Genomic DNA, 18,198 nt, shown 5'->3' with positions numbered 1-18,198 from the left:
TAGCTTACACATTTTGAAAGGTTCATGAATTTTTTTAAACAATTGGAATATCATAGCCTAGTAGCCTCACTTGATCCCCGTAGTCATTAGTATTCTCTCCCTCCTGAAATGACTGTACTCTTCTTCTTTTATATTATGATAACTACCTGCCTTTCCCCTAATTGAGGAATATTTGTTTTTGTTTGTTTTTGAATTCTTAGCACCTATCATGATATCAGTACTCAATGAACACTTAAAAATGTTGAACTAAATTGAATTAATAAATAGGGCTGTAGACAACTGGATGATTTAAATGCACCTCTCAAGTTGTCTTATTCTCTTTAAATCATTTACTCATTAGTAAGCTTTAACTAATAAATAATTATTTACAATATTATTACTATCATTATATGATAATTCTCAGGTGCCACATGCTTAAAAATATATGGTAGGAGAATGTTAAATCCTGCTAAATCCCCTAACTGTTCAAATGTTCCCAAGATAAAGGTACTGGATTGGGATACTTATTAGTAACATTTTTTAGAATTCAGGAAAAGCAATATACATCAAGTAAGTTACAACGAAGAGCTAGCTAGAAATGGTTAAGAAATTATTCAGATGTGCTGAAGGCTCAGTTGATTTTAATATACTTCCTACCACATTTATGGCAAAAATGATAATCTTTGGTCCAGTTAACATTTTTCAATTATTTACACATATATATCAAAAAGGGAAATAAGAGGTAGGATATTTTGCTATATTATCAAACAAGTATTTCAATTCCTTAAAATCTCTACGATTTAAAAAATCTCTTTGGTATTGCTTATTTTATAAAGAAGCTATTACTTTGAACTTCAAATTTTCATTACATATTTCAAAAAATTACTAGAAACCTTTCCTTAGCTGCCTTAATGTTAGTGCCTTCCCTCTGTAGATTATCTTAAATTTACCATATATAACTTATAAACAACATAGTTGTTTGAATGATTTCTATCCCAACTAGACTGTGAGCTTCATGAGGGCATGTAAGAAGCAATCAATAATAAACATTTGTTAAATACCTACTATGTGTCAGGCACTGTAGTAAGCATAGGAGATACAAAAAAGAGGCAAAAGATAGTTACTTCTCTTAAGAAGTTTACAATCAAATAGAGGGGCTTACAACTTATCTAACATCTTTCCAATTAAGAAGATAGCACATTAAAAAAATTAAGAATATTTGAACCTTAAATTGGGTTTTCAGTTTCTATTTTTCTGCTTCTTTATTTTCATGCCTGTTTTAAAACCTTGAAAAATTTTCCCCTTCTCTTCCCTAACTCCCATTTTCCTATGGATGATTAAGCAGGGAAGGAATGTTAATATAGATTCAGGATTAGCAGGTCATTTCTTTCTCCCATTTAAAAAGATTTAGTACGTCTAAGTTATTGGTCATTTCCACAGTAGCTGCCAACCTTCCCTCCATCGACATTCCCCGGTCTATTCCTACCTACTTCTGCCCCACACCCTACCCTCCAACCCCTACGTAAACTTTAGCTAAATCTGAAGCTCTGGGATTAAATATTTTGTTAGGATGTTAATCATTTTTAAAAATTTCATAAGCATTCTTAACGCATTACCTTTAAAGTATTAAGCTACATATGAGGGAATAAAGACTAAACCTATGATTTTAATGGTTCTTCTGAACTCCAAGGAGAGGAAACTCCCTCCATCAACGCAGTTGGCAACTGCTGTGTAATTTCAAGCCTTAGAGAGCTTCCTTGCCCAGGGTTGCAGGAGCCATCTATGTCAGAGACAGGATCTGAATCTAGCTTTTCCTGTCTTCAAGGTCAGCTCCCTATTCATTACATACCACTGCCCCTTTTATTTTGCATAAATATAAAATATAACACATATTAACTTTTAGTAAACCTAATGGTTTAATTTCTCTGAATTTATCTCATTTGCGTTTTTAATGTAATACCAAAAAATGAATCAAAAAGTACAAAGTTTAGTTAATCAACAAGCTACTCTTAACATCCCCCCAAACCCTTTTTATTACATTTTACATTGGGTTGACTCATTAAAAATAAAACTGAACTGAACTAAATCAATCAGGTTTTCAGGCACTGTGCAGAGAAGGGCTGATCTTACATACAAGTGGATTGGGTGATTACCTATATGAGGTAATTTGCAAGGCAGCACAAAGCCTTTACCTGACCTGAAATAATACTTCTTCTATTGTTTTGTCACAAGCCCTGAAATTTTTGCCATCTGGGCCCTTCCTTTTCATTTAAAGAATTGCCTTAAGAAGGTTCCTAATAAAATGAATACATGACTGGGTTAGGTTAATTTATTAAGTACTTGGCTCTCACTAATAAAAAACAAGATGACAGATGAATTATACATAAAATGCAATGATTTTGTTGGTAGCTGAATATTTTGAATGCATGGCAACAGAGTGCAACTGATCAACTATAGTTATCGGCAGCTTAAATTCTTGAAAGTTAACAACAGGGATCTCCTAAAAAAAGAAAAAAAGGTGCCCAGAAGGAGGTGAACAAATCTGGAGAGAGCTTTATTCACACCACATAGCTACAGTCAAGGGAATCTTCCTGTCACAGCAAAGAGGCTGAGAGTGAGGGCATAGAAGCATGGCAGGAGGTGAGTAATCAAGCATATGGGTGCATCTGGGACTGCATTCCTATTAGATGCTGCCCATTCCTTATCCATCACATCCTACCTTCTAGTAAAAGAAAAAAGAAATAGAGTGTTCATCAGCATTGATAATTCTGCTGATTCTGGCAATTTGAACTCCTTTCCTCATTTCTCAGTTGTATTGGAAAGGTTATTATGTGAGTATGAATGCAGACTACAAATGATTCCATGGTCAGGAAACAAATGAGACTTTTTACTCAGGGGAGCTCTGGGTCTCCAGTGCCTGGGATTCCCTTCTTGAATTCAGACTTAAGAACTAGCTGTCACGAGGATGACATGTCCTTACCTTGTATACCTATGAGAATGGGGACCCCTGGAATACCTGTCACATTAACAAGCATTTATTAAGTACCTACAATATGCCAGGCAATATTCTAAGAGCTGAGGATATGAAGAAAAGTGAAAGACAATCCCTGCTTTCAAGGAGCTCATAACCTGTGTTTATCTGTGTGGACTGTGGGAAGAAGCATGAGCCTGATCTGGTTAACTTGCTAGGATTGGTGGTAATTGGTGACAATTGCCGCCATCACTCTACCCCCAGCTAGAATAACTAGATGTTTCTTTGGCTCCCTTTGTTTCTACTATCAAAAAGGACAACATCCTAATTAATTGTTTCTGATTACTTTTTCAGCTCCATAGGCACCAGATGAAAAATATGCTTTTGGGTTTTAAATGCAAATATTCTTCTAAAGGTTGTGAAGAGAATGTTTCAGGTTGCTATCTAGGTTGCAACAGTATTTAAAAGTGTGCTAGATCCAGCTCAAACTGGTTCTCAAGAGCCAATTGTTAAATTTGCAGTGTGGGCATTTATTATTCTGTGTCTCTTGAACTGCATCTAAAATAATGATCACAGCCAAACAATATAGAATAAGGCATGAAAATAAAGTGGAGATAGCATCATGGTTGACCAAACAAAACACATACTAATATATATATATGTATGTATATATGTATATATATACATACATATATATATGTATACACACACATATATATGTATATATGTGTATGTGTGTGTGTGTATATACATACATACATATTCATTCATCCATCCATTTATTTATTTATCAGAAACAAAATGGCCATATGGTGATCTTGAGGGGAAGACACTAGCAACTGAAGGGACTAGGAAAGAATTCATGTAGAAAGCAGTAGTACTTTGACTAATCATGGAAGGAAACTAGAGATACTAAGATTTAGAAATGAGGAGGGTGTAACACTAGGTATGGGAGATAGCCAGGGCAAAGGCAACCAGAAGTAGAATATGATGTTGGGCACTCAGCATCAACCGTAAATTGGGGATACTAATAGCACCTGCTTCATGAGGTTGTAGTGAAGATCAAATGAAATCATCTATGTTAAAGTGCTTTGCAAACTTTAAAGCATTGCGTGTGTGTATATATATATATATATGTATATATGTACACACAGGTATGTATATGTGTATGTTATATAGATGCACCTAAGTATATACTGCATATACACATATATGCACATGTATGTATGCACATGCATATGATACATATGTATATGGTGTATACACACATACATGAAGGGAATGGTAAACCACTGAAGTATCTTTGCTAAGAAAATATCATGGACAGTTGTAATGGTAATTTAAGGTCAATGGTGGGAAAAGGGGAAGAGTTAAAGATCTTCCCTGCCCATTAATAGGCCTTAATACCTTTTGTTAATTTCTGTTGAGGCATTGGGTCAGAGGGTCCTGTCCTCCAACCCTGAAAAGTGTATAAATACTTTGAGGTGAGGTTTTACTTTGGGGCTTACTCATTGGAAGTGTTTGTTTGGTCAGATGAGACTCTGGGCAGCTGCTAAGGAGTCCTCTGGCTTTGAAAACCCAGATGTTGGTGCTTCTCTCTTTGGTAACTATGTATATAATGATCAGACAGTTGGATCAGCCTATTGATCTGTGATGTATGTATTGCTTATGATCAGACAGTTGGAAGCCCTGTCTGTTGATCTTTGTTTCTTTGTATTTTGGGTGTTGACTTTTTTCCCCTAAACTAAGTGAATGATATATTCGCTTGATTAAAGTGATTGTTGACCCCTCAAAAGTTGCTTTCCTTTTAGAAAAGCAGATCTGAGAACCTGTAGCGAAGGCCCTCCTGCGTAGGTCAGGGTCCCGCTGTTACAACAGTACTGGGGTGCTATGGGTTATGGGGTCATGAAGAGTCTGACATGAGTTAACAATTAAACAATAACAATCTATCAATCTATTATGTATTTAATATATATGTATATATATATGTGTGTGTGTGTGTGCATGTGTGTTATTATAATGTTCTCCCAGGAATAAAGGAATAATAAAAACAACTAGTGTTTTTGATATTATGATGAGATATTCAGAAAGTACGAGCATTTCATTTATTTTTATTAATTAAATTTGTTAATGATTTATTTTAATTTTATTATTAATTTATGTTTATTATTGATTGTTGATTGCTATTAGCAATGTTATATTTATTAATTTAACGTTAATAAATTTATTTATTTGCAATGTTTCCTTTATATTTCTGGTTTTGTGGGATTGCAAAACTATGACTGAGTTTGTATAAATGAAATATTTCCATTTAATTCTCTCAATTACTACCTACATGGATCTAGAGGAAGTAACAAAGGCAGGGCATGAATCTCTTTAATTGACTAATAATCAGGAGACTACTTTAAAAACTTTTGGGGAACTGAAAAGAACATTGTGAAACAAGACTAGCAGTGAGATTTGGGACACTGCCACCTACACTTATTTATATTCTACTAAATGTTTGCTATCCTGCTGACCTATGCTAAATGTAGAATATGAACTGAATTGATAGGGAGAAGGACGTTTCAATACATAGGTATTTCATTTCTCAGAAATTTATGGATTTTAAAAAAAAATTCTCACATAAAATAGTCCACTAAAGACATACCTCAAGGGGATAATTGCTATGAATGGTTTCAAGCTAAAACCCTCAAAACTTCTGTATGCAGTAATGGACTGCAAGGGTGGGGAACCTATGGCCTTGAGGATGCAGGTTCACCACCCTGGTAGGCCTTCAGGGAGATCTCTCTTGCTGAGCTATTACAAGAGCCCCAGATTTGCTCTTTGTGAAGGGCAACTGTAGTGCCAAGACAGAACACACCAAAGGAAAGGCCAAAAGTAATAGAAGATCCCCCCAAATCAAAATAATAGAATCATTCTTGATAGTAAGTTAAGCTATGTGGTTTTAGATTACCCAATAACACCTTGCACACATACAGGACTTCCAAAGGACATATCGTGTGTTTATTCTACTTATAATTCAGAAATAAACTAAATTTTATATGTACTCTGATTTGAGTCAGAATTTTTTTTTTTGGTAAAAGATTATAAATGTATTATTTTAAGATACATGAGATCCATATTAAAATAACTGGGTATCTGACCCTAACAGGGGACCACACACACATATACACACAGTTTAAATCATTGTATCAAAAGAAAACCTTACAAAGATTTTTATATGAAAAATAAAACTCTATGGAGACCATGGATCATAAATTATGTATTAGAAATTTTATGAAGTTAGATGAAACATTAGAATATACAAGAAACTAAAGAAAATAAGGATGACATTATTTAAAAAAATACCTTGAAAGTAAACTGCTCATTGAAGACAGGATTAAGAGTCTTTCTGTGGACTTTTGTCTCAAATTTCTTCTTTTTATCAGGCAGCAGGAACACTTTCACGTAGGGATCTGATGTACCACCCATATCTAAGGCAGGAAGCTCAGCTGCTTGGATGATTCCTACCAAAAGCTAAGAGAAAAGAGGGGAAAAAAACCCAGACATCAGATAAAATCATTAAATTGCTATTTTTTTTGGGGGGGGGGGAGACATTGATTTATTTACACATGTACCATTTTCTAGCATTTCGCCCTCTCCCACTTTTTAATTTTTTGCTTCTTGCTCCCTTTTTAATAAACTTTCATCCCTGCAGGAACCTGAATCGCAGAAGGCAAATGAAGGGATGCTATAGGCTTCAGAAAACCAATTATGGCAGATGCTGGCTCTAGGAAGCCTGGTTTTAAGCACAAAAGAGGTTTTTAAAGGGCTGCTGATTACAGTTAAATATGGAATTCATATTTGCAAAAGGGTTGCAATCAAATAACTTTCCAGTTGCTAAAAGCTCTTGTGCATTATTTTTCTTTGAAGGGCATGATTTGTAGATGGAAATACATTGTTAAACAATCATACATCTATAATTATAACTAAGCAGTTTCTATTCTAAAGCATCCCCCTTCAACCAGTTAAATATAAATTTCTTAGAAAATAGGGAGCATTTTGGAAGCAAAAATTAGATCATCCAGTCTCCTTCACACTTGACCTTCACTTTGGTACAAATATCTAGCAATGATTCATTTTACTTGTAACTTAATTAATATTATCTTTTTGATGGAATCAGAGAGGAAACATGGTGTGTGAAAGGAATCAGAAGATGTGTACTTGAATCTTGGTGTATCATATATTAGCTATGGGACTTGGATCAGTCATATCACTCCTCTGAGGTGCTTTCTTCCTCATCTGTAAAAGGAGAAGGTTGGAGTGGATCAGGAAGTTCTTGACCTTTTTTTGTATTATGACTCCTTTGACAATCTGATGAAGCCAATGGACACCTTCTCAGAATAATTTTTTTTTTTTGGAAGGATATAAAATAAAATTCATGAGGATTACCGAGAAAACCAATTATATTGAAATGCAATCATCAAAATATTAAAAGAAGTTCACAAACAGGTTAAGAAACCCTGGAGATTATTTCTAAAATTTCTTCCTGTTCTAACACTCAGACATCATACCCTGACACTGTAATTTTAGCTTTGTATAGTAAAATGAATATTAATGTGTTTTCTAATGTCAAAATGAGAAATATTTTGTTTTTAACCAAATATTCAAATAAACTTTGTGCTCATATTCAAGTTTGTTCCTCCACTATCTTATCACCAGAGATTCTGGGGACAGACTACTGAGTCATCTCCCATCTCTGTTACTTTAGGAGCATAAAAGTTCACTAGTAAAGCTATGGGGTCTGGATCTATCACAGGAACTTTACTTACTCAAGAGTAAAAAATGGATCCATGAGTTTTAGCTAACTGAGTAAAGAACCGATTCACTTCCTAAACAACAAAAATTCTGACCAACCCATAATGTACACAACTCAACCACTCTGCTTCTAAGTGTGATGTGGTCTGCATGACCCAGTTCCTATCCCAGCCTGATGCCTTCAATGGTAATGGATTTTCTGGTTTATTGCTTTCACTGCCTTTTGCAACATCAGCATTCTGTTTTACTTAAAAGGATGTAAAGATTTAGATAGGAAAGTAAATTCTGGAAGATAATCAAACAATACATACAGGCTGGCATGAGATTTTTAAATGTTCACCAGGAAAACAATAAAAAATCCACCCTGCAGGGTATTATATCTACTATTTATCTAACAATATACACAATCAGGAAGTCATTTGCTTCACTAATCAAACCCATTTTTCACTTCTGAGAAATCAAACTCACAACATCGTCAAGGAAGAAGTGATTATTTCTAATTTTAAACTTTTGGAAAATTCTAATTTGGAAATGTAAAGTTACCCATTTCCTTCTTTCTCAGATTCCTGTCCAAGAAAGAAGTTTCACTTCTTTTTTTCTTGGTGAAATATTAAGCGATCTCCCCAATGGCATTCTCCTGGGGCCCACTATTTCTGCTAAGCAAGGATGTACAATTTTTATTAGAATGCAGCTTTGGGTTTTAAATTTTATTTTAGATTCTTTTCTTCCTACTGAACATCAATCTTTCAATTAACAAACTGAATGGCAGAAAAACTTATGTATAATGCTAAAGATTTCATCAGGAAGAATCTCAGATCATGTCCCTATTTTGATTTTCATTTTCTCTCTCTTTCTCTGCACCCTCTTTCCTTCCTTCCCTCTCTTGTCATCTCTTCCTCCCTCCCTCTCTTCTCTCTCTCCTTCTAGAATGTCTCTCTCTCTCTTTCTCTCTCTCTATCTGTCTATCTATCTATGTTTCTATCTATCTACTTATCTATCTATCAGGAAATGTACTCTCACCAGAGTGGGAACATAGAAAATCAGAAAACTTTATTTTTTTATGAATAGAGCTCTTTAAAATGCTACTTACAACCTAATGCAAATTCATCTAGAAATAACCAAATTGAAAAATTAATGTGAAATAATATTTTTTATTTCCATTAGAATATATAAAATTAGAATCAAATAAGTTTCTTATAAATTTTGATTTTTCTAGTGAAGTGATGGTCTGGTGCAAGCCAACCCATAATATAGCTGGTAATATTCTTGATATCTTTACTACCTCCCTCAGTATTCTCTCTCTGTAGCTCATTTCCCCTCAACTTGATTTCACACTGTAAGGGAGAAGTTTATCCAAATGACTCTTAGCGGCTATAGTAATAATGCTCTCAGGGTTCTAGGTATAATCTCTGTGGATGACTATTTCTTTTAGCTCATGAACCTCCACTAATAGAGTTCCCATTAATAAAACAACTATTAATACTCAATTAACATTAATCAAGACATTTACTGAAAAAATGTACATCAAAGGGCTGGTAGGTAGCACAGTAGATAGGGCACTGGCTCTGGAGTCAGGAGGACCTGAGTTCAAATTTGGCCTCAGACATTTGAAACTTACTAGCTGTGTGACTCTGGGCAAATCACTTAACCCTAATTGTCTTGCCAAAAAAAGAAAAGCAAAAAAGAAAAATGCACATCAAGCACATAATATTTACTTAATATTATGTCCATGCATTTGAGTCACACTCTTACTAATGCTCTCATGAAGTGTCCATGGGCAGAGTGGGTACACACTTAAAATCCCTGGGTGTTAAAGCTAACATGGAGTAAATATGGCCAGTGCAACTGAAAATCCTCTATCTGTCTCTTAAAGTTTCTTGATGGGCATAGCTTGTTCACTGAATACATGCTTCTTTTGCTAAGCTGGGATGGACCATACTGTGATGCACTAACACCTCACTAGGCATGGCATCTCAACTGCATGAGTTAATCTGCTGAACAAATTCCTCAATGCTCCATTTTTAAGTTATTCCTTTGATCAGTTGGGGTTGATACTCAATAGGAACTGTAGTATCCATCTTGCTCAACTTCAGATTTAGCTGATACATTCGGCTGAAACAGTCATGCTTTTTTTAGAAAAGGTGACAGCATATATTATAAGTTTGGCAAAAGCCTTGCCAAGTCTGCTCTCCTAGCAAGAATGTTCTTCATCTCTCAGTAACCAGAGGTAAAATTCAGATAAGTATCTTTTGTCTTCTTTTAGTCTCTTCTAAGATTCATTACATCTCTAAACCTATGCTAATGTGATCTTATCTAATGTTTTCATCAAAGATCCTCAACATGTAAACAGTGCATAATTATACATATTTTTATAGAAATAAAAGAGTAGTTGCTTCCATCTTCTCAGTAACTGTTTTGTTGTTGTCTTTTTTTTTTTTTTTGTAGAAGCAGAATCTGCTAACTTTTCTATTCTTTTAGAATATTTCCCTTTCTCAGATCCTTAAGGACTTTAGCAGTTGTGTCACCTACTTGACCTCTGGTCCTGCATCTAGCCCAATTAACTGCCATAAATATGGCAGGTAAGCCAGCCTAGATGAAGCAACAGGGCACCTTAAGGGAGTGACAGGGGGCAGCAAGTGCCAGGTAAGTCAAAACACCTCCATTAGCATCTTGGTGACTACCTCCCCTTGGACTCTGATGGAGACAGCCCAGAACCCTGGTGTAAATCCTCCATTAGTGTCTCAACTTGGTGAGTGGACCAAGAGATTTATAGTAAAAATGCTAACAATTCCATCAATGTTTGTAGATAGACAGCATTAGGTGATTTTTCAGCATACTTTGTTTACCATTCTGACATTATGGAAGCAAAAGGAGAATACGTAGGGCAGGGAGCCATTTTGTACTTTTGCTCATGAAATGAAGAAATTCAGCTTCTCTGAATTTCATCATTTTGGTGATGAACTAGTACTCTATCAGTCTCCATGAGAGTTGTCCCTCAGAATTCCTACAGTACTTAAAAAACAACAACCCCCAAACCCCTTATCACATTCTACCTCTACCTATTTGTCAACTTGACTCATATCTCTCTATATAACCTAGAGCTCAGTATGGTGTCTGGCATATAATAGGTGGTTAATAAATGTTTATTGATTACTGATTGATACCTGCAATTAGATTTTTGAGTTCTTAAAAGGCAAGGACCATGTTTTACTCATCATTGTCTTACAGCAGCTAATGTTAGGTCTTGCACATTGCTTTATAGATTCAGAGGTCTAGAACTAGAAGGGCCCCCAGAAGTATCTAGTTCAACTCTAATCTTTTACAGATGAGGAGGCCCAGGATATTGACATAATTTGCTTGAAGTCATGGAGACGGTTAGTTTCAGAGGCTCTGATTCCAAAGCCAGTGGCTCTTTTCATTATACCAAGAGCTCAGTAAATATCTGTTTAATTTGATAGAACATCAAAATCTATTCAATAAAGTTCCTTTCTTATTTTTATTGCAACAAGTCATAAAGTGAAAAAAATTGCTTTTCAGGGTTATAGAATTCACAAAGACTTCTTAGAGGGAGATATTTAGGGAGCTGAAGGGACAATTGATTTGTGATTGAAAATTCATCCAGGATATTATGTTTCATTTTCCTATTTTTCTTATAAATTCTCTGGGCAGGTAGGTTGGCATTGTGGTCAGAGCACTGGGTCTGGAGTCTGGAAGATCTAAGTTCCATTTCAGCATCAGATCCTTAATAGCTATGTGTGATCTGGGGCAAGTCACTTAACTCCTGTTTGCCTCAGTATCATCATCTATAAAAAAATGGAGGCAATAATAATACTTATCTCACAGGGTTGTTATGAAGATCAAAAGAGAATAACTGTAAAGTGCTTAGCAAAGTGACTGGCACATGGTAAGTGCTATATAAATGTCTACATACATATACATATGTATGCATATGTCAAGTTGTGGGTTTTTCTGCTTTCTTGAATGGACTTCTCACCAGAAGCATCATCTTTACCTTGTGCCCTGATGATATTCAAAATTTAACTGCTTTGAGAACCTTTACTCTTATTGAATTTTCCTGACTTTGGTCATTCTCTATGTTGTCTGTAATGTAAGACTAATAAAGAATCTCAAAGCTTTGGCCTGAATGATGAGTCGTCAAATTCATATACTTAGAACTGGAAGGAATCATTTAGTTCAAAGTATGCATTTTACAGTTGAGGAAACTCTGGCTACAAAGTAAGGTGACTTGACCAAGGTCGTACCAAAGTGTCAAAGTGAGATTTGAATGGGGGTCCTCCAATTCCAATCGTTATCCTTTGTACTTCACTGTTTAGTCTTCTCTCTCATGCTTTATCTATTCCTGGAATATTCTCCCCCTCTCCCCAATTTGGCCATTTAAAAAGATCTAATGCAAATTGTGAGTATAAACTAATAGACTCTACAATTTCCTGCATGGACAACACAAATGAATATTGACCTTCAAAGGCATCACCTTTCTTAAAACACTATTGAAACTTTGGAGATTCCCACTGGACCTGATTCATTAGTCAAACTAAACAAGAGAAATCAGTCACTATTTCACAGTCGAAGGTCAGTCTTCCTCACTCAGGTATATTTATCTATTCACTTCCCAGGCAATGGTGTTCAAACCTTTCCTATGAGAATGGCAGTGACCTTGATCCAAGGATCCTTTGTAATACAGCAGTGGTGTTGGGCTCAAGAGAAACCCTCTCCTGGAAAAGAGCGTCTTTGAGGCAAGACTGAGCCTAGGAGTCACCAGGGAGGGGGTTGGTTGATGCAAGTTTTTTGGTGTCAACATCAGAAATGATTACAATAGGCTGAAAACTACGGTTGTAAATAGCTAGGAGTCAAATGGGAAAAAAATCTATTACTAACTATAATTGCAAATTATTTCTTGGGTAGTTTTGTTATTTGCATTTCCCATGTTACTACAATTGAAACACTGATCAAATACCAACTCCTAGCATGTATAAAGTGCTTTAAGGTTTCCAGAACTCTCTCTCTCTCTGTAATCTCATTTGATCTTCAAAGAAGCTCTTCAAGGTAAATTCTATGATCACCCCCATTTTACACAGAGAAAACTGAGGTAGACAGAAGATAACTTGTCCAGGTCCACGCAGCTAGTAAGTGTTTGAGGTGGGATTTAAACTCAGGTTTTCCTAACTCCAAATATTGAACCTATCTGCCTCTTTAAAACCCTTTATAAATTCTAGTTATTATTGCAATCTATCCTAAGCACCCAAGTACCAACTTTTACTTGGCTATGTAGAAAATGAGATCAAATTGAAAATTGCTTTATTTTTTCCTCAAACCTGATTATTCTGGAAGTCGTAATCCAATGAGTACTGGAGTTTCCCTAGTTTTTCTTCTTCTTTGGGTTCTTCTTTTTCTTCCCCATCAGTCAAGCCAGTTTCAGCATCATCATCCTTGAGGGCCTACAAGGAGGGAAATGGGAAATCTATTCACTTTCATCAAGACACGAGTGAGGTGATGATGCCTGACGTTTTACCCCCAAGCCATTAAAAGCCAGTGCAAAGCTGCCCAGAGTCCCAGTTGGTCTGACACGCATTCCTATAGGCTGCTTACAGATCTTTTTTTTTTTATTCCATCTGTGCACAAATTTTGTTTCTTATTAACCAGCAAGCAAGAAAGAAGCAACTGAAGCCCTTAGAATATCCCAAGCAAATAATTTTCAACTTTTGCAAAGGCTGAAATACAAAGAAAATGTCAGCTTGACACTAAAAAGTCTGCTCTAATCTAATCGCTTCTTACAGAGACAAACATGGATAAACATGCTATTAGCTAGATCATGTCACATCCCCATTCCATTTAAAGAAATGACAAAAATTCAAATGTCATTCTGCATGCAGTGAAAGCATTTCTATAATTAGAAAGTCATAAAGTTCTACAATATTATTTTCTGTGCAAAGGCAGTGTCATATGTGTTGAGTTGTCAGAAAATTATGATTCTGGAGATTTCACACACATATCTGCAATGGGAATGTAAAAGGAGGCAGTACCATGCCATCGGCAAATGCAAGTCCCAAGAAAACCACTTCCATGTTGCTTTCCTAACAGCTCCATCAAAAGCTTGGTTGAATTAAATTGATTCAAGGGTCTGTTCATTTCAGAAATGTGAGAAGTACACGTGTTATTTTAGCTGGATTTGGAATGACTGTACCCTCAGTAAAATTTTATGTCAAAATACGTGAATGAAGCTACTTGGCACTGCTCTCAGAAAGTCACTTCTGTACGACTGAAGATTCTTTGATATTGAAAACTTAAACGCATCATAAACATGATGCTAGCAAGCAGTTTTCTTCCTGGAAACTTATTTTAGGTGCTTTTCCTTGTCTTATCAAAATACATCAAGAAAGTGATAAGATGATCATTCAAATGAACTAATTTTCCTAATCAACATAAAAAGAATGCAGAGAATCATAGTTCTAGATCTGGAAGAGACTTTAGAAATCATTCTAGTCCAATCCCTTTATTTTACAGAAGAAGAAATAGGCCCATAGAGGTGAAATGACTTCCCAAAGGTCACAGAGGCAGTTAGAGTCAGTGGTAGGATTAGAATCTAGGTCCTCTGATTTCAAAACCAGTGCTCTTTCTCCCATACTACCTTTGCCCTTAGAGACAGGTGACAAAATATTTATTGTCATTTTTCTGTGTTTCTCATTAATGAGTATCACCAACAAAGATGAATATTCTTGTTTTCTTGTTTGGGGGATTGTCATATACTTCATAATTTTCTGGAATCTCCCAGAAACTATGAGTAAAAAGTTTGGGAGATGGGAAGGAAGAGGGGAAAGGAATCCCCCTTCCTTCATAGGTAAGTACATTGGAAAGGAAATCTCTCAAATGCTTAGTTGCCATTTTGATCCAAGGCTTTAAATCCTAGGTCACGGTAGATAAAGACTTGTGAATCAGTCAGAGAGACAATGTTGAAATAGCACTAGAGGCTCACCCCTTAGCTTCCTTCTTGAAAACTCTGAGAAGCTATTATGGAGAGTAGACAGGATTCTATTTTCTCAGCTACTATTAAGAATAGCCAGTGCTGATTTCACAGTGAAACCATTTCTAATTTTTTCTTAGCTTCCCAGTATCTTATTTGAGAGTCTAATGTATATTCAGTCTTTTTCTTCAACCATTGAAATGTTGACTGATGGACATGTCTAGAATTTTAATATCTGGGATTTCTTGCCTAAAATAGCCAAAGGCAAAAAAGCATCCTGTTATTTTGATACCTTCCTTAAATCCTTAACTTCTGGGGTCACAAATGGGAAAAGGCACTAACCCTATGCTAAGGAATGACCCAGGGTCTTGTCTGAGGATTTCTTGTAGCAGGAATCACATGGACTTCTTAAAGACTTTACTTTACTGGTAGCTATCACACTTGTCATGCTTGATGTGCTTAGAAAACTGCAGAGAGGGAAATTACCTCCCTGCAAGATTTCCATTTTTATAATAATAGCAAGCTGTCCAATACCTGTTCCTAGTTAAAAAGCAATCTGTACATTTTTTCCTTCCACCATATAATTAAAACATACACACTTTTTGATGGATTAAATAATTTTAAATAATCCCTAACAACTGACAATTTATATATCATGTTTCAGTCCATTGCAATTCAAAAGGCCTGAGATATTAAATCTCCTTCTCCCTAAGTGGCTTGTGACCCAATAAAATGTACAGAACCATCTTTGTAATCATTCTGCATGAAATAGGGCTAAATTTTTTTTGATAATTTTTCAGAGCCATAGTTCATCATTGAAGTGATTAAGTCCACTCCTTTCCCAAAGGCTGCATTTAAGCAAGAAATTTTCTGTACCAATACATTAAATTCAGACCCATTAAATCAGCAGCTATTATGATGTCTCTAGAGTGGCATTTTTTTCTGTCATGGAAAAAATGCGGGAGAGAAAGCTTGTAGATCTAGCAGCTGAGACTTTGATAAACTGCTGCAGAAAAATTTGTGATGGGGAGATATCTCTTTAAAATGCAGCGTTCAGAGTACATCTGTCGAATGTCTGTAACATGATTCTCATGCCAGTCATCTTATCACCTTAAGAGAGCATATTTGTTCATACTTATTGGTATTGAGGGTTTTTTTTTTAAACTAAACCTATTGTTTCATCAGCCCTGGGAGCACTGGGTAAGAAACTCCCTCTATCAATGGAGAATTAGTACTCATTCTACATCGTATAAGCAAGGGGCATTGAGAAGGTAAGTGACTTGTCCAGGATCACACTGCCAATATGTGTGCGAGCTAAGATTTGAACTCATGTTTTCAGGGCCTCAAGGCTTGCTCTCTAACCTCAACCAAGTTGTCTCTCAAATGTTATTCTTTGGACTCAGATCTGATGAGGCATGATTAACAAAAGGAAATGCAACCAAATATATTTCCTATTTGTGCATGCCAGTTTTCAACTTGAAGTTTTTAGTACTTCTCAAATTGATACATTAATAATAAAGAAAATGAGAACCCTTTATCTTGGGGAGGAAAAATCAATTTAGTTCAGCCTTTTGATATGTGCCAGAACTCCATTTTAAAAATCTCAGCTGAGGAGCCCAGCTGCCAAGGAACTAAATATATTAGAGCTTTGGACTAAGTGTGTCTAAAGAGCAAAATAAACCTACCGCAGGTGAAAATCCAGAACAGTCATGAGACACAAGACAGATAAGGAGGACATAGAAGGAAAAAATAAAAAAATTAAAACATTCACACACAAACATCAGGAGAAAAACCATGGAGAAATGACTTTTTCCCATTGATATAATTTTGGTATATGGATTGATATTTTTAGGGTTCTTAAACTTTGAAGATCAGAAATCTAACTGTAAAATTTATGTTGGAAACTGCACAGGTCTATGACTCACAGGGGTCTCATTCCCTCACCAAATCATATTGGAATTCTTTGGGGTGGTGGTGGTGGCAGAATTTCACCAAATACAGGTGTATTCTTGAACTTTGCAAATTATATTTCCTTGAATTATTCAAAAAAAAGGCACTGATGATGGAAGAACTCAAAGATTGTACTAGGATTGATGATGACTTTGATAAACATGGAGAACTGAAGTCAATCTAAATGACTCTCCTCTTTGGTCCATTTCAGAAGTATGAAGGCCATATGTAATGCTGTACCATTATTATGATCACGTGTAACTATGCATACATTAAAATACTCCGTGTTTAAAAAAGCATGGGACCTCTGATTTCATTGGTAGTAGGGAACCTCCTGGATTAGGAGACTCCATCCACCAATATAGGCTGTCACTTTTTCTGCAATTTATAGTCTTAGAGAGTTGCTAGATCAGTGGGAGTTAGAGTGATTTGCTCAGGATGACAAAGTCAGAAGGTATCAGAGATAGGACTTGAACTCAGGTCTTCTTGGTTCTGCAAGTCGATCTTTCTCCCTCTCTCCAAATTGCCTTTCAAATATGCCTCCCAAAATCTACCAAGGGTGTAAGAATAATTTCTAGTTCATTTTTTTCAGGCTCTTTTAAAAGTCACTGCACCGACAATCCGTGTTATATAATGCCTTCTCAAAGATTGCACATTTTCTCTAGTCTTCCACTGTCATCCTCCCCACAAAATGCATAAAGAATCTGTTATTAGTCACTTTTGTTTGGCAAAAATATTGCAAGCATCTGCAAATAGAAAATGATTTTCAATAGGGACTATTGTCATTTACTAAACTGTCTTCCAGACTGTACATTCAATTGACTACAAGTTATAAATGAGTTCTAGTTAAAATTCAATGTCCTCAAAATGATCACAAATGAGTACATGAGGGTCTAAATTGCTTGAAACAAAGACAGTTATTGTTCTAAGATTTCAGTGTATTGTTCAGTCTTCCTCAGATGACAATAAATGGATAAGTAGAATCAATGATCATTGCTATTTCCATTCTCCTTCAGAAGTATGAGATTATGGATTAGTTCTTCCATGATTGTTTGTACTGAGAGACAAGTCATTTGTCCAGGTCATAATAAAGGTAATAAACACCACTTTGTATACTATTAGGAACAGAATACAGAACAAATTCCACAAAGATCACTATCAAAAGTATGTATCATTTGTCCTAGAAGAAATATTTGAGTTCCTATCATTTAGTATCATTCAGTGGGATTAACTGTAATTTCCAGGCCACAAAGGGATGATCATGTTTGAATGTTGTAGAGGGTGTGAATCCAAAATCACCATGTTTTCCATATAAATGTCTCTCCAGTGATAGCTGAAAATTAACCTAAGCATATTTCAGTCCATATCCATGTAAAGGATTATTTCACATGCAATCTTACAAGAAGTTTTAAAAAACTTTATGCTAGGTACTGTTTGCAACAGAAGGTATTGAGATAAAGTAGGACATGGTTTAAAATGTCAGTTTTTTCTCACACATTACCTGAAGCAGAGTGGACTT

At 35.6% G+C, this 18,198-nt stretch overlaps 1 protein-coding gene across 7 annotated transcripts in view; it reads right to left on the bottom strand.

Annotated features, from left to right (window-relative positions):
• The window catches only part of SYT1 (synaptotagmin 1), a 728,065-nt gene that overhangs the window by 201,741 nt on the left and 508,126 nt on the right, over nt 1–18,198 (bottom strand). For 5 of the 7 annotated variants that reach the window (XM_072655449.1, XM_072655451.1, XM_072655447.1 and 2 more), the window contains 2 exons: nt 13,084–13,206; nt 6,302–6,469 (listed from right to left, as the gene is read on the bottom strand). In XM_072655449.1, coding sequence (XP_072511550.1) covers nt 6,302–6,469; nt 13,084–13,206 — 291 coding nt within the window. The remainder of the gene's footprint in view (nt 1–6,301; nt 6,470–13,083; nt 13,207–18,198) is intronic. The other 2 variants (XM_072655452.1, XM_072655453.1) reach the window with 1 other exon arrangement.

Source organism: Notamacropus eugenii, chromosome 3 (genome assembly GCF_028372415.1).
Source record: "Notamacropus eugenii isolate mMacEug1 chromosome 3, mMacEug1.pri_v2, whole genome shotgun sequence".
In the NCBI taxonomy this organism is placed as follows: domain Eukaryota; kingdom Metazoa; phylum Chordata; class Mammalia; order Diprotodontia; family Macropodidae; genus Notamacropus; species Notamacropus eugenii.
The sequence above is the reverse complement of the archived record's forward strand: the minus strand, read 5'-3'. Positions and strand labels throughout refer to the sequence as shown.